Raw genomic sequence first — 16690 nt, forward strand, 5'->3', positions numbered from 1 at the left:
ACACACAAACACTTACCTGAATACATGACCATAGCGGAACTTTAGAAGCGCTAAATTCAAAACCTCCACTGTTTGAGGTTTTGAATTTCGCGCTTCTAAACTTTCGCTATTCTGTGGATTCGGCTTCTTGGGTTCAAGATACTGAAATTCAAGATTTTAGTATTTCGAGCTTCTGAAGTGGAACCAAATATATATATATATATATATATATATACATTTATATATATATATATATATATATATATATATATATATATATATATATATATACTGCATATATGTGTGTGTCTATATATATATATAATATATATATATATATATATATATGTATATGTATATATATACATACACACACACACACACACACACACACACACACACACACACACACACACACACACACACACATTTAATTATTTATTTATTTATTTTACATTTGTTGACCGGGATAGTCTGACTGGATACATATCCATTTTCAGCAGAGGCCCGGGGAGAAAAGCTCCAAGATAATAATACACATTAAACATTTAGTAAATGCTAGTTTCAAGCAGATTACCGTCATAATCAATACCAGCATTTAGCACATATAGTACTAACTTATTATAAAACACTTTACAAAACATAACATTATTTTCAAAGTTATACATAACATTACATTCAGGTTTAAGACACACTGAGCAGCAGTTATACAATTGACCCTTCCTGAAATGGAGTGGTAGAAAAAAGTTAGAAGTAGTTGAAGGTAAAGCACCTAAGAAAGAGAGAGGTCACTAGTCGGGGTTAGTGCAAGGACATAACCAATGAATTTTGAAGTATTTCTTGAGTTTGTTTTTGAATTGAGTTAGTGAGGGTTCTAGGGTCAAGTCATCTGGGAGTCTGTTCCATATTTTTCCAACAGAGGTGGCAAACAGGGAGTCCCCAGCTGCGTAGTTGGATTTGCATGTTTGAACTAGGAGTCTAGTGGATGATTGCAGTGGCCGGGTGCTGGTGTAGGAGCTGATAATATTTTTTTAGTGCAGGTGTATTTTCTGGTTGGTAAAGGACTTTATGTGCCACTATTAGCTATTAGTTGAACTGCAGTAGGTTTGGCAGTTCAAGCCATCCTAGGCGATTTAGGTTGTGACAGTGGTTTGTCCGGTAGGCTGTGCCAGTAGCAAATCTGGCAATGTGGTTATAGCAAGATGATAGTTTATTAAGATCTGTTTTGTTTAAGTTGGAGAATAGAGGTGAGGCATAGAGAAAAGTTGATAGCAGATGTAAAATGTGTGTATATACACACAATATGGGGGTCTCTGTGTGTGCATTTGTAAGAAGCTACAATGACAGCACTGTGAGTCACTGGGTTCTTAGACCATCCATAGAAATGGTGTAACATTTTCATCTTCACTAATTATTTCAGGAATATCAGTATGTGTTAAATGCAAGCTGCAAAGAAGGTTTGGGGGTACATTTAAATGTCCTTTATTACAAAGTAAGTAAAGTGCAGAGTATTGTTGAGTACACAAAGCTACATTCTTAGCCATTTTCATAGTCTACTCATATACTCTTACTTTGGTATTGAAGTCACCTAACAAGTCTACCAGCTCTATTCTTTCATCTCTGGCTTACAACTGTCACTCCTAAGAGCTAGTAAACCAACCAAAAATTGTCTTGCTGTTTGCTATACTGTTGTCTGCAATAACATGCCTAAAAGCTACATTTCAGTGGCCAAAATGCAGCAATTTATATGTCTAGCATTGTAATATCTCTCATCCCTGCTGCTCATACCAAGATTTGTCTACAACCTAGCTCTTCTGAAAGAGTCACTTTATCTATTAATGTAACACTTTACTAACTACAGCAAGAGAAAGTCTCAGGATGTAAACATTAAAAAGACAATGACTAAGTGAACATTGCAAAAAGACTGTAGTCCTATGTCATGCAAGTTGACAGAATCTTCTTTCAGAAGTAAGGTAAGGTGTGTACTGAAACAAATGATGGTGGAACATTTATGATATGAGGTTGAAAAAGTGGAAATGAATAAAACTGAAAAGTGATATTATATCGAGGAGCAATATGTCTGGGAAGAAGTTGACTACACTGTAGGGTGGAGTTGTCTTTTAAAGCATGGCCTGCCTTTCATTTTATCTACAACCCTATTGCGTCCTATAATTTTCATACCCTTCCTCAGCTAAACTCCCACACCCAACATGCAAACACATCAAACATATAAACAATTATGCACACAGACACATACATATACACATATTTGTGCATGTGCGCGCACGCACATACACTCTTAACACCTACATTTTGCTCACCCTCAGAAGTATCTCCTTCTTCCCTTTTATAAGGCTATAAATTGTATCCAAGTAGAAACTGAAGAGAAAGGGTAAAAAATAAAAACTCCGTTCACAATAAGAAATATCTCAGGAGGATTTACTTGTTAAATACTGGTGGTTTTGATTTATTATAAAATTTGTTATTATAAAAATTGACTGCTGTAAATTGTTACTTTGGAGATCTTCTCCCTGGGCCTCCGCTGAACCCAATAGGACTTTCCTGATAAACAAATGTCAAAAAGTAAATAAATAAATAAATCTAAATGCCTTAATGTATTCTACTGCCATAAAATAGTTAAAATGTACAAATTAGTATACAGATCTGATAATGAAATGCAATAGTGCTGTAATTTATATATGTTTTTTGTACTGGTTTCATCTAGATTGCAGAAGGCATGGCATACATTGAAACCAAGAATTATATCCACAGAGATTTGAGAGCTGCAAATATACTTGTCAATGCTGCCCTAGTCTGCAAAATTGCAGACTTTGGCTTAGCTCGAATTATAGAAGACAATGAATATACAGCCAGAGAAGGTTTGTACAGAAGTATTTTTCAATGAAAATGGAATTTGTGTTTGTTTTCAAAAATGTTTCAAGTTTATCAGTGATAACATGAATCCATTTATAATACTGGAACCAATATTATGATCTCAGGAGCCATTCTCCTTATATTAGCTTGAAACAAAGTTGTAGCACCTTTTTAAAGGAAGCAGTGATTGCCTGCACTTCAGGCTTTTAAAAGGGCATGAGACACTGCGGGACAGGGTTCACATCTGTTAAAGGTTATATATATAAAGGTTCTCATTTGGATAAATACAAAGTGTGTGACTGCTGCTATCTACCCTAACCCTTACGTCTTTATGAGACACTGCGGGACAGGTTCACATCTGTTAAAGGTTATATACAACGGTTCTCATTTGGATAAATACAAAGTGTGTGAATGCTGCTATCTACCCTAACCCTTACGTCTTTATGAGACACTGCGGGACAGGGTTCACATCTGTTAAAGGTTATATATAATGGTTCTCATTTGGATAAATACAAAATGTGTGAATGCTGCTATCTACCCTAACCCTTACGTCTTTATGAGACACTGCGGGACAGGGTTCACATCTGTTAAAGGTTATATATATAAAGGTTCTCATTTGGATAAATACAAAGTGTGTGACTGCTGCTATCTACCCTAACCCTTACGTCTTTATGAGACACTGCGGGACAGGGTTTGCATCTGTTAAAGGTTATATATCACGGTTCTCATTTGGATAAATACAAAGTGTGTGACCGCTGCTATCTACCCTAACCCTTACATCTTTATGAGACACTGCGGGACAGGGTTTGCATCTGTTAAAGGTTATATATCACTGTTCTCATTTGGATAAATACAAAGTGTGTGACTGCTGCTATCTACCCTGACCCTTACGTCTTTATGAGACACTGCGGGACAGGGTCCACATCTGTTAAAGGTTATATACAACGGTTCTCATTTGGATAAATACAAAGTGTGTGACTGCTGCTATCTACCCTAACCTTTACTTCTTTATGAGACACTGCAGGACAGGGTTCACATCTGTTAAAGGTTATATATCACGGTTCTCATTTGGATAAATACAAAGTGTGTGACTGCTGCTATCTACCCTAACCTTTACTTCTTTATTTGTATATCTGTTTTTATTTTGTTGGCTGATGATACAGCAGGTACAATGGTAACAACATAAGAAGAATGAAAATATACTGCAATATTACTCCTAAGGTTATAGTATCATTCATAGCACTCAGCAGTAAGTGTCTACAGAGGGTAAAGTGACAAGCAGTTTGAGAGAGACACTGTTATACTGCAACAACCATGGCCTACGTAATCAGCAACATAACAAAGCTGTGCATGCAAGACATCCAGTTCAATGAAAACGGAGAACGCAGCTGTACATACAGTCTGATTTTTCAAGTATCATAGATCTGTGAGGAGGAGACTGTTATACTTTCCATTTACTGATGTTGACACTAACCTGCAGAGGTTAGACACAATCTGATTCCATGATATCATGATTATCAGAGACATTTAAAGCCCACATATTGGTTACTTGGAACACGTAAAGGCTATAAATTTTGATTTGGTCTCTAAATCTTGCAAAAGCAGTAGTGAACTTTGAAAAACAAAACAGTAATATCAACAAAGTTTAGTTGTGTAAAAGCTCTGTAAGCTCAAGTTACAGAGCACAATTTATCCTAGTAAGAAAGACTGATATTCCAGCTCATTGTGATAACATATTTATAGCTCTAATAGTAAAACATGACTCCTTCCCTTAGATACTGGTGAATATGTAAGTTATAACAGCAGTATCACTAAGTTTAATGGTAGTCACTGTTGTTTTTTTCTTGAGCAACAAACATGGTGTTTATGTATGCACTGTTTTTGGTTAATCCATCCATCCCTCCATCCATCCACAATCCCTTTTTCCCATTTTTTGAACATGGGGTTCAGGCTGACAATCATCTAGAGCCAAGCTTCAAACCACCAGGTGTCTTGCTTATATTGTTCTTCACAACATTCATGAATTTTGTCTATTGATTTGCTTGTCTGTCTGTTCACCTGTTTTTTTTGTCATTGTGTATATTTCAGGTGCCAAATTCCCAATTAAATGGACTGCACCTGAAGCAATCAACTATGGTTCGTTCACTATTAAATCTGATGTCTGGTCTTTTGGAATTCTTCTAATGGAAATTGTGACCTATGGACGCACACCTTATCCAGGTAGGAAAACAAGAAGATTTCTTATAACTTGGACTCTAGAGTATTCCTCATCTCTCTGGTCTTCTGGTCACTGCCATTAATCCATTATACTATCAGAGATTCAGTTGCATGTGGGTAATATTTTGTAAAATAAGCCATTCTGTGCTCAAACAAATTTGGTGTCTGTGACAAAAAGTCAAGGGCTCTACAACTCATTTCCATTCACGTGTTTTCATCTAAACACGAGCACTAGGATATTTTAGCTACAACTCTTGTATGTGCTGTTTTCATACTTGCCTGCCAGCCATTTAGTCTCACCACTCAGACCTCCCCATCCATTCTCTCATCCTGAGTGTCTTATAGAGATGGCAGGAGAAACCTGACAGGCCATCATCCATGCAGCCATGGAAGTAATATTTGCCCTCACTGGCATCCTAACAGTAAAGATTTTTTAGTGGTCCTAAACACACTCCTGATGGCAGACATAAGCACCTGCATCACCACTGAGTCATCCTATATCCTCTATTATGTTTGCTTGCATGTGCGCTCACACTCGTGTGCACACACACACACACACACACACACACACACACACACCCACCCACACACACACACACACACACACACACACACACACACACACACACACACACACACACACACACACACACACACACACACACACACACTATAAGGGCTACAGTCTCCTGCTAGGGATTGCCAAGCCCATATCCCTCCTTGCTCGTCTATTGGTATTATGGAAGCGTCTACCTGTGTAAGAGTAATGAAATGAATAGAAGCCACCATCTCCTTCACCCCAAGGTGGTTGAATCAGAATAAAACCTGTCACTTTCACCTTCCCCTGCCTGCTTCATCCAGCTCCCAAGCCACAAATCTGACCTCAGATGTAAGAGTCAGCTTAGGGATTCATCTCTGTATGCCAGGCAGCTGGACATGATTTTAGTTAAAACTCTTTTAATATTGGAAGTCTTTTTATGTGGGTGTGTGAATCCACTCTAAGATGTCACCTTCACTGAATTAAAAGATATGGAACAACCTCAGTGCAGTTAGAAAAGTTTAGTAATTCCAGTGAATGAATATCTTACTTTAACTTATAAGACAGCACAAAATCAAGCAAACCAGGAAAATGATGCAGAAAACAGTTCAGCACAGGAACCACTCCACAGATATTTATTAAACATTATTTATTAAACACTTTTGTGTAAAATAAATGCCAGACTTCTTCAGAATAAAATTACAAAGAAATCGCTGACTTCAAATACACAATTCTCCCCTCTCATTGGTCAGACACTCACATAAGGACACTCCCTAAATGAGCTCTTAAACAAAACTCAGTTATTCAAAACCAAGATTATATAAAACAATACAATAGCATAAAACATATGTAAAATATGAAATGCAAAAAAAAAAACAAGTAATAAATTATAAAAAATACACAGATTTTAACTTTAGCAAAGGTCCCACGGACATTCTGTCATTAAACCCAGGTGGTTCACAGGCATTGATTTTAATCTGCCACTTCAACTCTTGATTCTCCAGGAAATCATCAGTGGATCCCCCTTGAGGGCCCAAGTCCACATGGTCAATAACACAAAACATAAACTTATGAGTGGAATAGATTTTTTTTAAGGGGCTGTTGGAGAAAAACTCTGCTATGCCAATAAATTGTGGGAGTTTTAAATGTGGGAGATGCCCACAGTACCCACTTATAGTTAATAAGGAGAAAATTAAAATCAAGAATTTTGGTTTTATTGAACCATCTAAAAAATACTATTGCTACTTCAAGGGTGTGGTATATGTGGCTCTGTGCCAGTCCTTTGATAGTTTTTATGTGGGGAAGACCAAGAGAGCTTTCAGACAAAGGATTTATCAGCACATGTATGATATAGGGCATAAAAATGAGAATAACGCCCTTTATAGACATATTAAAATCTATTCCACTCATAAGTTTATGTTTTGTACTATTGACAATGTGGACTTGGGCCATCGAGGGGGACCCACTGATGATTTTCCTGGATTATCAAGAGTTGAAGTGGAAGATTAAAACTAATGCCTGTGAACCACCTGGGCTAATGACAGAATGTCCGTGGTACCTTTGCTAAAGTTAAAATCTGTGTATTTTTTATAATTTATTACTTGTTTTTTGCTTTTCATATTTTACATATTTTATGCTGTTGTATTGTTTTATATAATCTTGGTTTTAAATAACTGAGTTTTGTTTAAGACCTCATTTAGGGAGTGTCCCTATGTTAGTGTTTGACCAATGAGAGGGGAAAATTGTGTATTTGAAGTCAGTGATGTCTTTGTAATTTTATTCTGAAGAAGTCTGATATTTATTTTAGACGAAAGCGCTTAATAATTATCTGTGGAGTGGTACCGGTGCTGAACTGTTGTTTTCTGCATCATTTTCCTGGTTTACTTTACCATATGGTAACCACAAATATTAAGATATATTACAGTATTTGAAATGCACTAAATAAAACATGCGCCCATACGTTCTTGTGTTGGTCGCTGTCAGAAAAAATTGCTCAGAATTTTATGTTCTCTCAGTGGTGGATGATGTTACAACCTTTATATTGTCTGACAATTTCATCTGTGATGTTAAGCTTGTCCTATGTTAGTATACTTATATACGTATCAGGTTTGAAAACAATAGCATCTTGCTGCCTACAAATGCTGCCTATTCTCCAGTTCATTTTTACTTTATATTAAATTATTTATTCATGTTTTGATACTGAACACTAACTATATACTATAAAGTAGGCTGCATTCTATAAGCATCTTTTTATTTGAAATATTGTTGAGATATTGATTTTTTTATGTTTAACTGTGATGAGAATTTATATTTTATTTCATTACTATTTTTACTGAAATACTTGTACACCATAATTTAAAAGGTATCGTTAACATTTGCTTGTTTGAGGTTCATCTATTATGAAAAGTTGTTTGTGATAAAGTACTTTATTAAAAGTTGAGTTGAGCTTAGTTCATAGGATCATAAGATTATAGGAGCATATCTCTGAACTGTCCAAATTTTTGCAGAATGTCCAGATTTTTGGCTCATATTTTTGGTCTGTTCCTCATAAAATGTGTGGTTTTCTGGCAAACAAGTGGGATGATTGTAGGACTAAAGTCACTAAATAATGACATATATTTGAGTTTCAGACTTCAAATCCTTCAGAAAATGTATTTTAACACAAACACCCTTACTCTAGACACTTTCTAACTTTATAAGAGCAATATGTAAATCCTGTCCCTATTTTTGGGCCTTTGTCCATCCCCACCCCACATTTGTTGGGCTTTGTCCAGACTTCTTGCACTAAGAGACTGAGAGGTATGCATAGGAGCTAAAAGGCAACTGAGCCAGGAGGCCACATCTGCCCTGCCAGTATCCATCCTTAGGCCTTGCTTCCCTTTTCAGGGAGGGCCAGGCCAGTCTTACCCTCTTGCACCACCTTACTAATAACCTTCTAATCCTAATTCATCTTGTAACCCTAACCTCCACCATACCTTTCAATACTCTTTCCATAACACTACCACTCATTAGATAAATTTGGTCTGAATGTGTGGTGGAGTTTTGGTGGTCTGATTGCAAAAGGAAACCCTAGGGTTTATTTATAATAATTTTAGTTGTATATGTTTTAATTTTGTGATTTATTGAATTTCAAAATGATGAGATCAATCATATGAATTTCAATAGTTTTGCATTTCGATATAAGTGGCTTTAACCATTTCCTTCATGGCTGACATGAGTGCCTGAGTCTCACTGAAGCATCCTGTGTCCTTATATATGCTTACTCAAACACACACACACACACCCACACACCCACACACCCAGACACACACACACACATACATACACACACACACACACACACACACACACACACACACACACACACACACACACACACACACACGCACACGCACACGCACACGCACACACACATGCAGACACACCATGAGGGCTATGATCAGTAGCTGGAGATTGTTATGCATGTGTATAACATATTTTGTAGATGTAAATAAACACACACACACATATATATATATATATATATATATATATATATATATATGTACATAGTACAAATATCACACGGATCAGATTATAGTCATGTCATATTTACAGAGCAGCTGATGTTATGACACAGTTATTTCTCTACTGTGCACTATTTGTCTGTAAAGACTGCAGTACATCCCAATGATGTGACAGTACTCCATTGTTAAGAGACATCACTTGCAAAGCATGAAGTCCAAAATGTGTGTAAATGAGCATTAGTACTTAAGAATGGGTACAACATTGTTCATTCCCACTCACTAACAACAGCAGTGGTCCACAATGCATAGAGACATCTGCACACTCTGCGTGCTGCACAGTACAGATCTGCATCCAAACATAAGGCTTATGTAAGGCTTTGCAGATATGCGGTGATCATCAAACTGTAAGGTGTATGGTGCTGCCTGGCTCTGCACCCTCATGCAGATACGTAGTGATCATCAAACTGTAAGGTATACTGTGCTGCCCTGCTCTGCACCCTCATGCAGATACGCTGTGATCATCAAACTGTAAGGTGTACAGTGCTGCCCTGCTCTGCACCCTCATGCAGATATATAGTGATCATCAAACTGTAAGGTGTATGGTGCTGCCCTGCTCTGCACCCTCATGCAGATATGTAGTGATCATCAAATTTTAAGGTGTATGGTGCTGCCCTGCTCTGCATTCTCATGCAGATATGTAGTGATCAAACTGTAAGGTGTACAGTGCTGCCCAGCTCTGCACACTCTTGCAGATATGTAGAGTGAACAGTGCTTTCCTGTTGTGCACCTCTATCATATCTGCACAACACCCATAACACCTTCTCTGCTCATGTAGTTCACCCCTACCACTTATGTGTTGCATTATTATACAGATTTTTAAAGTAAGGAACTGGGAAGGAGCTCTATCCTGTCACCCTGGATTTTATTCCCGCATTCTACATTTTTGTAATAAATAGCTAGGATCAAGTTACTTAACCAGACAATACTCCTATGTCATGCCTAGTAAGCAAGATTGGTGCCATTTATCTAACACTTGTCAAATGCAGGGATTTACACTCAAAAACATATATTTATACATTGATAACCAATTCTGGAGGTTTTCCTTCAGGCCACCAGTGAAAATGTGCTTTGCCCTGTCAGAATTTCACAGTTAAATAAGCAAGTAAGCAAGCAAATAAATAAATAAACATGCAGTTCACCCTACCTCAGCTAGTACACAACTCTTAGTACTTACAGTGTTCTATCAGAGTAGGGGGTCACAGACAACAAATGCTATGTAACTGTCTATCCACACTGCAGGTGCTCACAGTGCTTCTGCCAGTGTATGTCCACACTGCAGGTGCTCATAGTGCCTGTGCCAGTGTATAGGCACACTGCAGGTGCTCACAGTGCTTCATCCAGTGTATATTCACACTATAGGTGTTCATGGTACCTGTGCCAGTGTATATGCACACTGCAGGTGCTCACAGTGCTTCTGCCGGTGTATGTCCACATTGCAGGTGCTCACAGTACCTGCCAGTGTATATGCACATTGTAGGTCCTCACAGTGCTTCTGCAGGTGCTCACAGTTCTTCTACCAGTGTATTTCCACACTGCAGGTGCTCATAGTGCCTGTGCCAGTGTATATGCACACTGTAGGTGCTCACAGTGCTTCTGCCAGTGTATGTCCACACTGCAGGTGCTCACAGTGCCTGTTCCAGTGTATATGCACATTGCAGGTGCTCACACTGCTTCTGCCAGTGTATGTTCACACTGTAGGTGCTCACAGTGCCTGTTCCAGTGTATATGCACATTGTAGGTGCTCACAGAGCTTCCCCCAGTGTATTTCCACACTGTAGGTGCTCATGGTGCCTGTGCCATTGTATATACACACTGCAGATGCTCACAGTGCTTCTGCCAGTGTATGTCCACACTGCAGGTACACACAGTGCCTGTGCCTGTGTATGTCCACACTGCAAGTGCTCACAGTCCTATTATTACAAAAAGGCAGACAGAGTATTCTGTAAGCTCCTTCTCCTGAATGCCCACAACTTTGTATAATTGCAGGGCACACACTGTATCCTGCTGCTTATCCTGCTGTTGGCTATTTTCCATAAACACATGCTCATAATTAAAAGATATGCAAGTAGTTGCTACAGTTTATGCCACACACAGAGCACTACACTGCAAATGCAACAGCAGCATTTAAATGCGGGTATGCACTGAAGACTGAATGAGATCTGCTGATCATACCCCGTAACTCTTTATACCCAGGGTGGCTGCCCCCTTCACCCAAGCCTAGCTATGTTTTTAGAGTTAGAGTCAGCATGCATTACTAAAGTGTGCAAGGGGCGTTCATAGCACAGATGAAGAGGTTTTGTGTAGTGGAAAAGCTAAGATGTTAGTGCACAAAGAAGGAACATGTGAACAGCAAGTGTAAGAATCTGGCTGGATAAAACTAAGGCAAAGGAAGAGAAACAGTTGTGGAATGGAAGTAATAACTTGTATTTTCTTTACTTTTTTTTTTTGCCCTGCTCTCTGCCAGTCATCAATCCCATTCCTGGTCCACTGGCCCATTCATTCCCCATCATAGGATCAAGATTTTACAAGGAGGTGGCATCATTTAGGCAGCCATCAGGGGAGGTACAGGATTTTTTCAGTTAGTTTTGATTTTTGAGTGCAAGTGATGAAGGGCCAGGATGGGGACATGCAATGAGGTGACTACAGAGGCTGTCCCCTCACTTCTACAAGGGGTGTTTCCTCCAAGCATCCCTGCATCTCCCCCGTGAAGCACTTATTAGTGGTTTCCCATGTCTCCACCAGATAAATTATACTGGCTTGTGTGCTCCCAAGTGCTTACAGCTCTCCTCACCCATCCCCATGAGAGGCAAGTAGATCACGCCCCTTCACTCCGCCCCATCCACGCCTAGTTTTTCCACTGCTGGTATTGCTAACCCAATCATCTGGTTGAAGTCAGGGCTGCATTCCTCTATACTATGCAGTCAGGCTGGAATTAATAACTGAGGCAGTGCAACATAATGATTCCCATGTTTTTTCCCAGTTGATTAGGTGTCCTAGACCAGTCCAGTAAGCGTAACAGAATGAAAACACGGAGGAATAATAAATAGGAAAGGCTGGTAGATAATAAGAAGTTATGTACCTACCATAACGTTCTATGTTAGTTGTCTTCTCTCGCCTTCTTTCTTGCTGGATGGGTTCGGAGCCGATCCTCGGCTCCGACTTGGCCACTTACTAAAGCTCAAGAGCTAATTTTACCGGCTCGAGGCAACCCTATATCCCATGATGCAAGGCAATAACTACCCAGATCTCGTTTGGTAGCTAAGGAAAAATTATGCAATATATTCCTCCAACTGGAGAGGAGGAGGAAGAGGTAATAATCCCCCAAAAAGGACCAACCTGATCTAGTGACACTATTAAGCTGATTAGCTGGGAAAAATTGGATCAGGACTCTTCAAGGAAGAGGAACAATCTTCTCGGTCTGACCAGTCTAGGGGGATGGTGGGCGGGACACAAGAAAGAAGGCGAGAGAAGACAACTAACATGGAACGTTATGGTAGGTACATAACTTCTCAATGTTAAGTTGTCAATCTCGCCTTCATTCTTGCTGGATGGGACCGCGTCCCTAGCACCTTTATCCTGGGTGGCTCAATGGAACAGACTCTTGAGAACGGTGGAACCAAAATTTGCTCTGTTTCTGGAGGCCAAGTCCAATTTGTAATGCGAAACAAAGGTATGAGGAGAGGCCCATGTGGCTGCTGCACAAATAGTGTCTATTGGAAGTCTAGCCTGAAAAGCTGTAGATGTAGCTAGTGCTCTGGTGGAATTGGCTTTTGGCCTAGAAATCAACTCTTTACCTCTGAGTTGATAAATGCATGTAATCACAGAAGACAGACACCTAGATAGGGTTACCTTGGATACCAGAAGGCCTTTCCTGTTCTCTGCATAGGATAAAAACAGTTGATCAGATTTCCTAAATTGTTTGGTTCTGTCCAGATAATATCTGAGTTGGTGGTGAACATCGTGATAATGTAGTTTTTGTTCCACTCTATTAGAATAATTTGGGAAAAAAACTGGAAGATCAATAGATTGATTTAAGTTCATCTGCGATGCCACTTTGGGTAAGAAAGACGGATTAGTCCTTAGAGAAAATCTGTCTGTGGAAGATTAAGTAGGGAGGACGAATGCAGAGGGCATGAAGCTCAGATACTCTCCTGGCAGAAGTAATGGCGACTAGAAAGAGTGTCTTCCAAGAAAGAAATTTCAATGAACAGGTAGCCGCAGGTTCGAAAGGGGGAAGAATCAAGGATGTTAAGATTAAATTTAGATCCCACTGTGGTGGGGGGTCTCTAATCGGAGGTTTAAGTAAAAATATACCTCTAAGGAATGCCTTGCAAAGTTTATGTGACATGATGTTGTGGTCCAACAAGCCGATATGAAAATTTGAAATGGCTGCCAACTGAACTTTTACTGTGGAGGAAGAAGATCCTGAGTGAAAAATTTCGGCTAGGAAGTCCAAGACCAACGTTTTTGTATTAGAAGTAGTGGAGAAAGATATAAGGGGTGGACTATGGGAAACTTCCATAGAATATAAAGAACTACTGTGGCAGCTGTACTTGGAAGCTAATAAACCCCCAGGACTAAATTACACAGTTTCCCTTGCCCCAGTATTAAAGATGAGGGCAGCTAAATTATAGATACTTTAAACATTTTTTATGTATTAGTATAAGTTTGAATTGTGCTCATTCAATAGGTTAAGGATGTATGAATTTTTTATTTTTATTTTTTTACATTTGTATTATACTAAGGAACTGTGCATTTTTCTAGTACCTGTAGGTAAATATCTATATTTGAACACTAGATGGTGCTAACTCCTGCTGATTATGAACTGTACTAAATTATTATTTATGTATTTTAATGTACTTATAATAGTATTTAGGTGTTAAGCTGTTTTTAGGAATTATGTATATTTTGGTAGTTTTAAAATGCATTTTATAGATGTTGGTTTTATATGTCAAGTGGAAATGTTTAGGTTATTTCCTATGGAAGTGCCTATTAAATAGTATTTAAATGTTTTATTGATCAATTAAGCAATTAGTCAAAAGCATATTTAAAGATAGGGGTGGAATCATTCATGTATTTAGTTACACATCAGAAGAAGTTATATGAAACGAAAACACACTGTGTTCTGTAATTGGCGTTTATGTGTGGTACGTGTTTTGGAGTGCTGTGAGTCACATTAAAGTGTTTGAAGCACAACTAAGGAGTCGAGCCTCTTGTTACTTCTCGAGTGCCTTCTGGTTTTGGTTGGACTGTTTTCGGCACTTGTCCGTGGTTTTGTTTTGAGTTCTTTGGTATGGAAGTGGAGGAGGCATCAGCGACTTCTTTTCATTCTGAGGTGGGAGGTGACAACTCCGATAAGATAGACAGAATATCCTACCAGTTAACACAGCTAATCGAGCTGTTGACGTCCACAGCCCACCCATCACCGACATCATCATCTGGAGTGCCAGGAAACCAGGAAGTTCTACTAAGGAGAGTGAACAGCGCGAACGGCGCGAAAGTTGTAGCTACAGGTGTGCTACTGGGAAACAACTATAAACCTTTTTTAGACAATATACCAGGCACTTCAGACCAGGATATCCCTTCTATTTTTAGGACATCTTCGAATGACGAAAATAATGGTGCAATGAGCCACCGAGATGATGGCAATGCAACACAAGGAAATAAACATAATGGACAGAGGTACAAAACTGATTTTGCTAGCATAATGCATTTGAAATATAGTTTCAATGGTAAAAAAATACCCCTATCTGAGGAAAGTGATGTAAATATTTCATATGATTATAATGTTAAAATGCTGGATGACTTACTGTTTAAATATAAAAATATTGAATTGGAAAATGCTTATTTAAGGGAATGTTTGAGCTTAAAAATTGTGCCCAAAGGCTTACGAGTATGCAAATACCCTAATAAAGTTAAGGAAGGTAGTGAGTTCCATTTCGAATTACTTACCGTTTTTGATAATTGTGGGTTTGATATACTGAAAGCTATAATTAAAGAAAATGAGAGAGAAATGGAACGTTTACAGGGTGAAATTGAAAGTATTAACTCAAAAATAACTGAAGATTTGCTATTTACTATAGAGGGAAGTCAAAGGAAATATTATGAAACATTACAAAGAATTGAAAAGAGTATTGGGAATGTGTACGAAAGGAAAATTAGAAAATCAGAAAGGGATATAAAAGAGTATAAGGAAAAAGTGTGCTACCCAAAACCTAGAGAATATCCCTATAGACAAAATTATATGTCTGAAAACGTTTGGGGCCAAAAAGAGCACCCCATGAGTGAGCCACAAGATTCAAGGGAGGAGTTAGCTAATATTAATGATTATTCTGAGTTCCCACCATTAAGGAGATCAGAAAGAATAAAAAATAATTATCAAAAAAATAATTATCAAAAAAACTACCAGTATGGGGGGAGGGGGTAAACAACAACAACAAAGGTTTCCAACAGTGGTAGGAAGTGATAATAACAATTTTGAAAGAGATGATTCCCAAGAGTTAATTTCAGTACAAGGACATGTAAGTAAATATAAAGGCTATAATATATTTAATTATAGTAATAGAGAGCTTAGTGAAGTCCACTTTACACTCTTCTCTAAAGGACTTAAATTTGTCCCTAATACGAAGGCCGATGTTAGCAAGGTATTAATAGATTTAAAATTATTTTTAAGAAAGAAAAACTTTGAACTCCTGTTTCAAGGACAGGATCCTAATAGCCATAGAACAGAGGAGTTAAGGAAAAAGAGCACTTTTAACCCTCCCTTACACCCGCAACTAAAAAATTTTGAGGCCATTTTGGAAAAGAAGCTAAGGGGTGAGTTACCCAAGAACAAAATTTCTTTTAATCTTACCAAGGAAGAAAATATTCTATTAAGAGATATACGGAGGGATAAATCCATAAGGCGATCCAATGTCTGTCTGCCTGGGATGACATGCTTGACAAGCCACGCTGCTTCGCAAGGGATGGCTTGCACCTGTCACCCCTGGGCTTCTGGATATTGGCAAAGGCTCTTGCCACCCCCATAGTGCCTTTTTTAGGCAAGGCTCAAATGATAAACCTACCACCCTAGAAAACAAAAATGGAAAAAACTAAGGGTAATATTGCTCAATGCCAGAAGTCTAAACCTCAAGATGCACGCCCTCGAAGCCCTCCTCAGTATGGAGAACATCGATGCCTGTGCTGTGACTGAAACCTGGTTCAAGGCTCCTGAGAGCACCCCAGCACTATCAGGTTATACCTCATATCATGCGTTCCGGCCCCAAAATCTGGACCGAACCACAAAAGGAGGGGGAGTATCCATATTCATAAAGGATACCCACACCTCCAGGTTAGTGGCAACGCACGAAGAATCAGAGACCATCCAGGTGCAATTAACCATAGGTAAAACTGCCCTACAGTTTGTAGCATGCTACAGACCACCCTCTCAAACTCAGGAAACCCACACAGCCTTCCTGAAGACACTGGAGAGTATGAATGTCTCTCCAAACACCATCATATTGGGTGACTTCAACTA

At 38.7% G+C, this 16690-nt stretch overlaps 1 protein-coding gene across 2 annotated transcripts in view; it reads left to right on the plus strand.

The window, feature by feature from the left end:
• The window catches only part of HCK (HCK proto-oncogene, Src family tyrosine kinase), a 560445-nt gene that overhangs the window by 471212 nt on the left and 72543 nt on the right, over nucleotides 1–16690 (plus strand). For both annotated transcript variants that reach the window (XM_044090343.1, XM_044090344.1), the window contains exons 12-13: nucleotides 2705–2858; nucleotides 4942–5073. In XM_044090343.1, coding sequence (XP_043946278.1) covers nucleotides 2705–2858; nucleotides 4942–5073 — 286 coding nt within the window. The remainder of the gene's footprint in view (nucleotides 1–2704; nucleotides 2859–4941; nucleotides 5074–16690) is intronic.

Source organism: Protopterus annectens, chromosome 12.part0, assembly GCF_019279795.1.
Source record: "Protopterus annectens isolate FY-2018-M chromosome 12.part0, PAN1.0, whole genome shotgun sequence".
Lineage (NCBI taxonomy): Eukaryota > Metazoa > Chordata > Ceratodontiformes > Protopteridae > Protopterus > Protopterus annectens.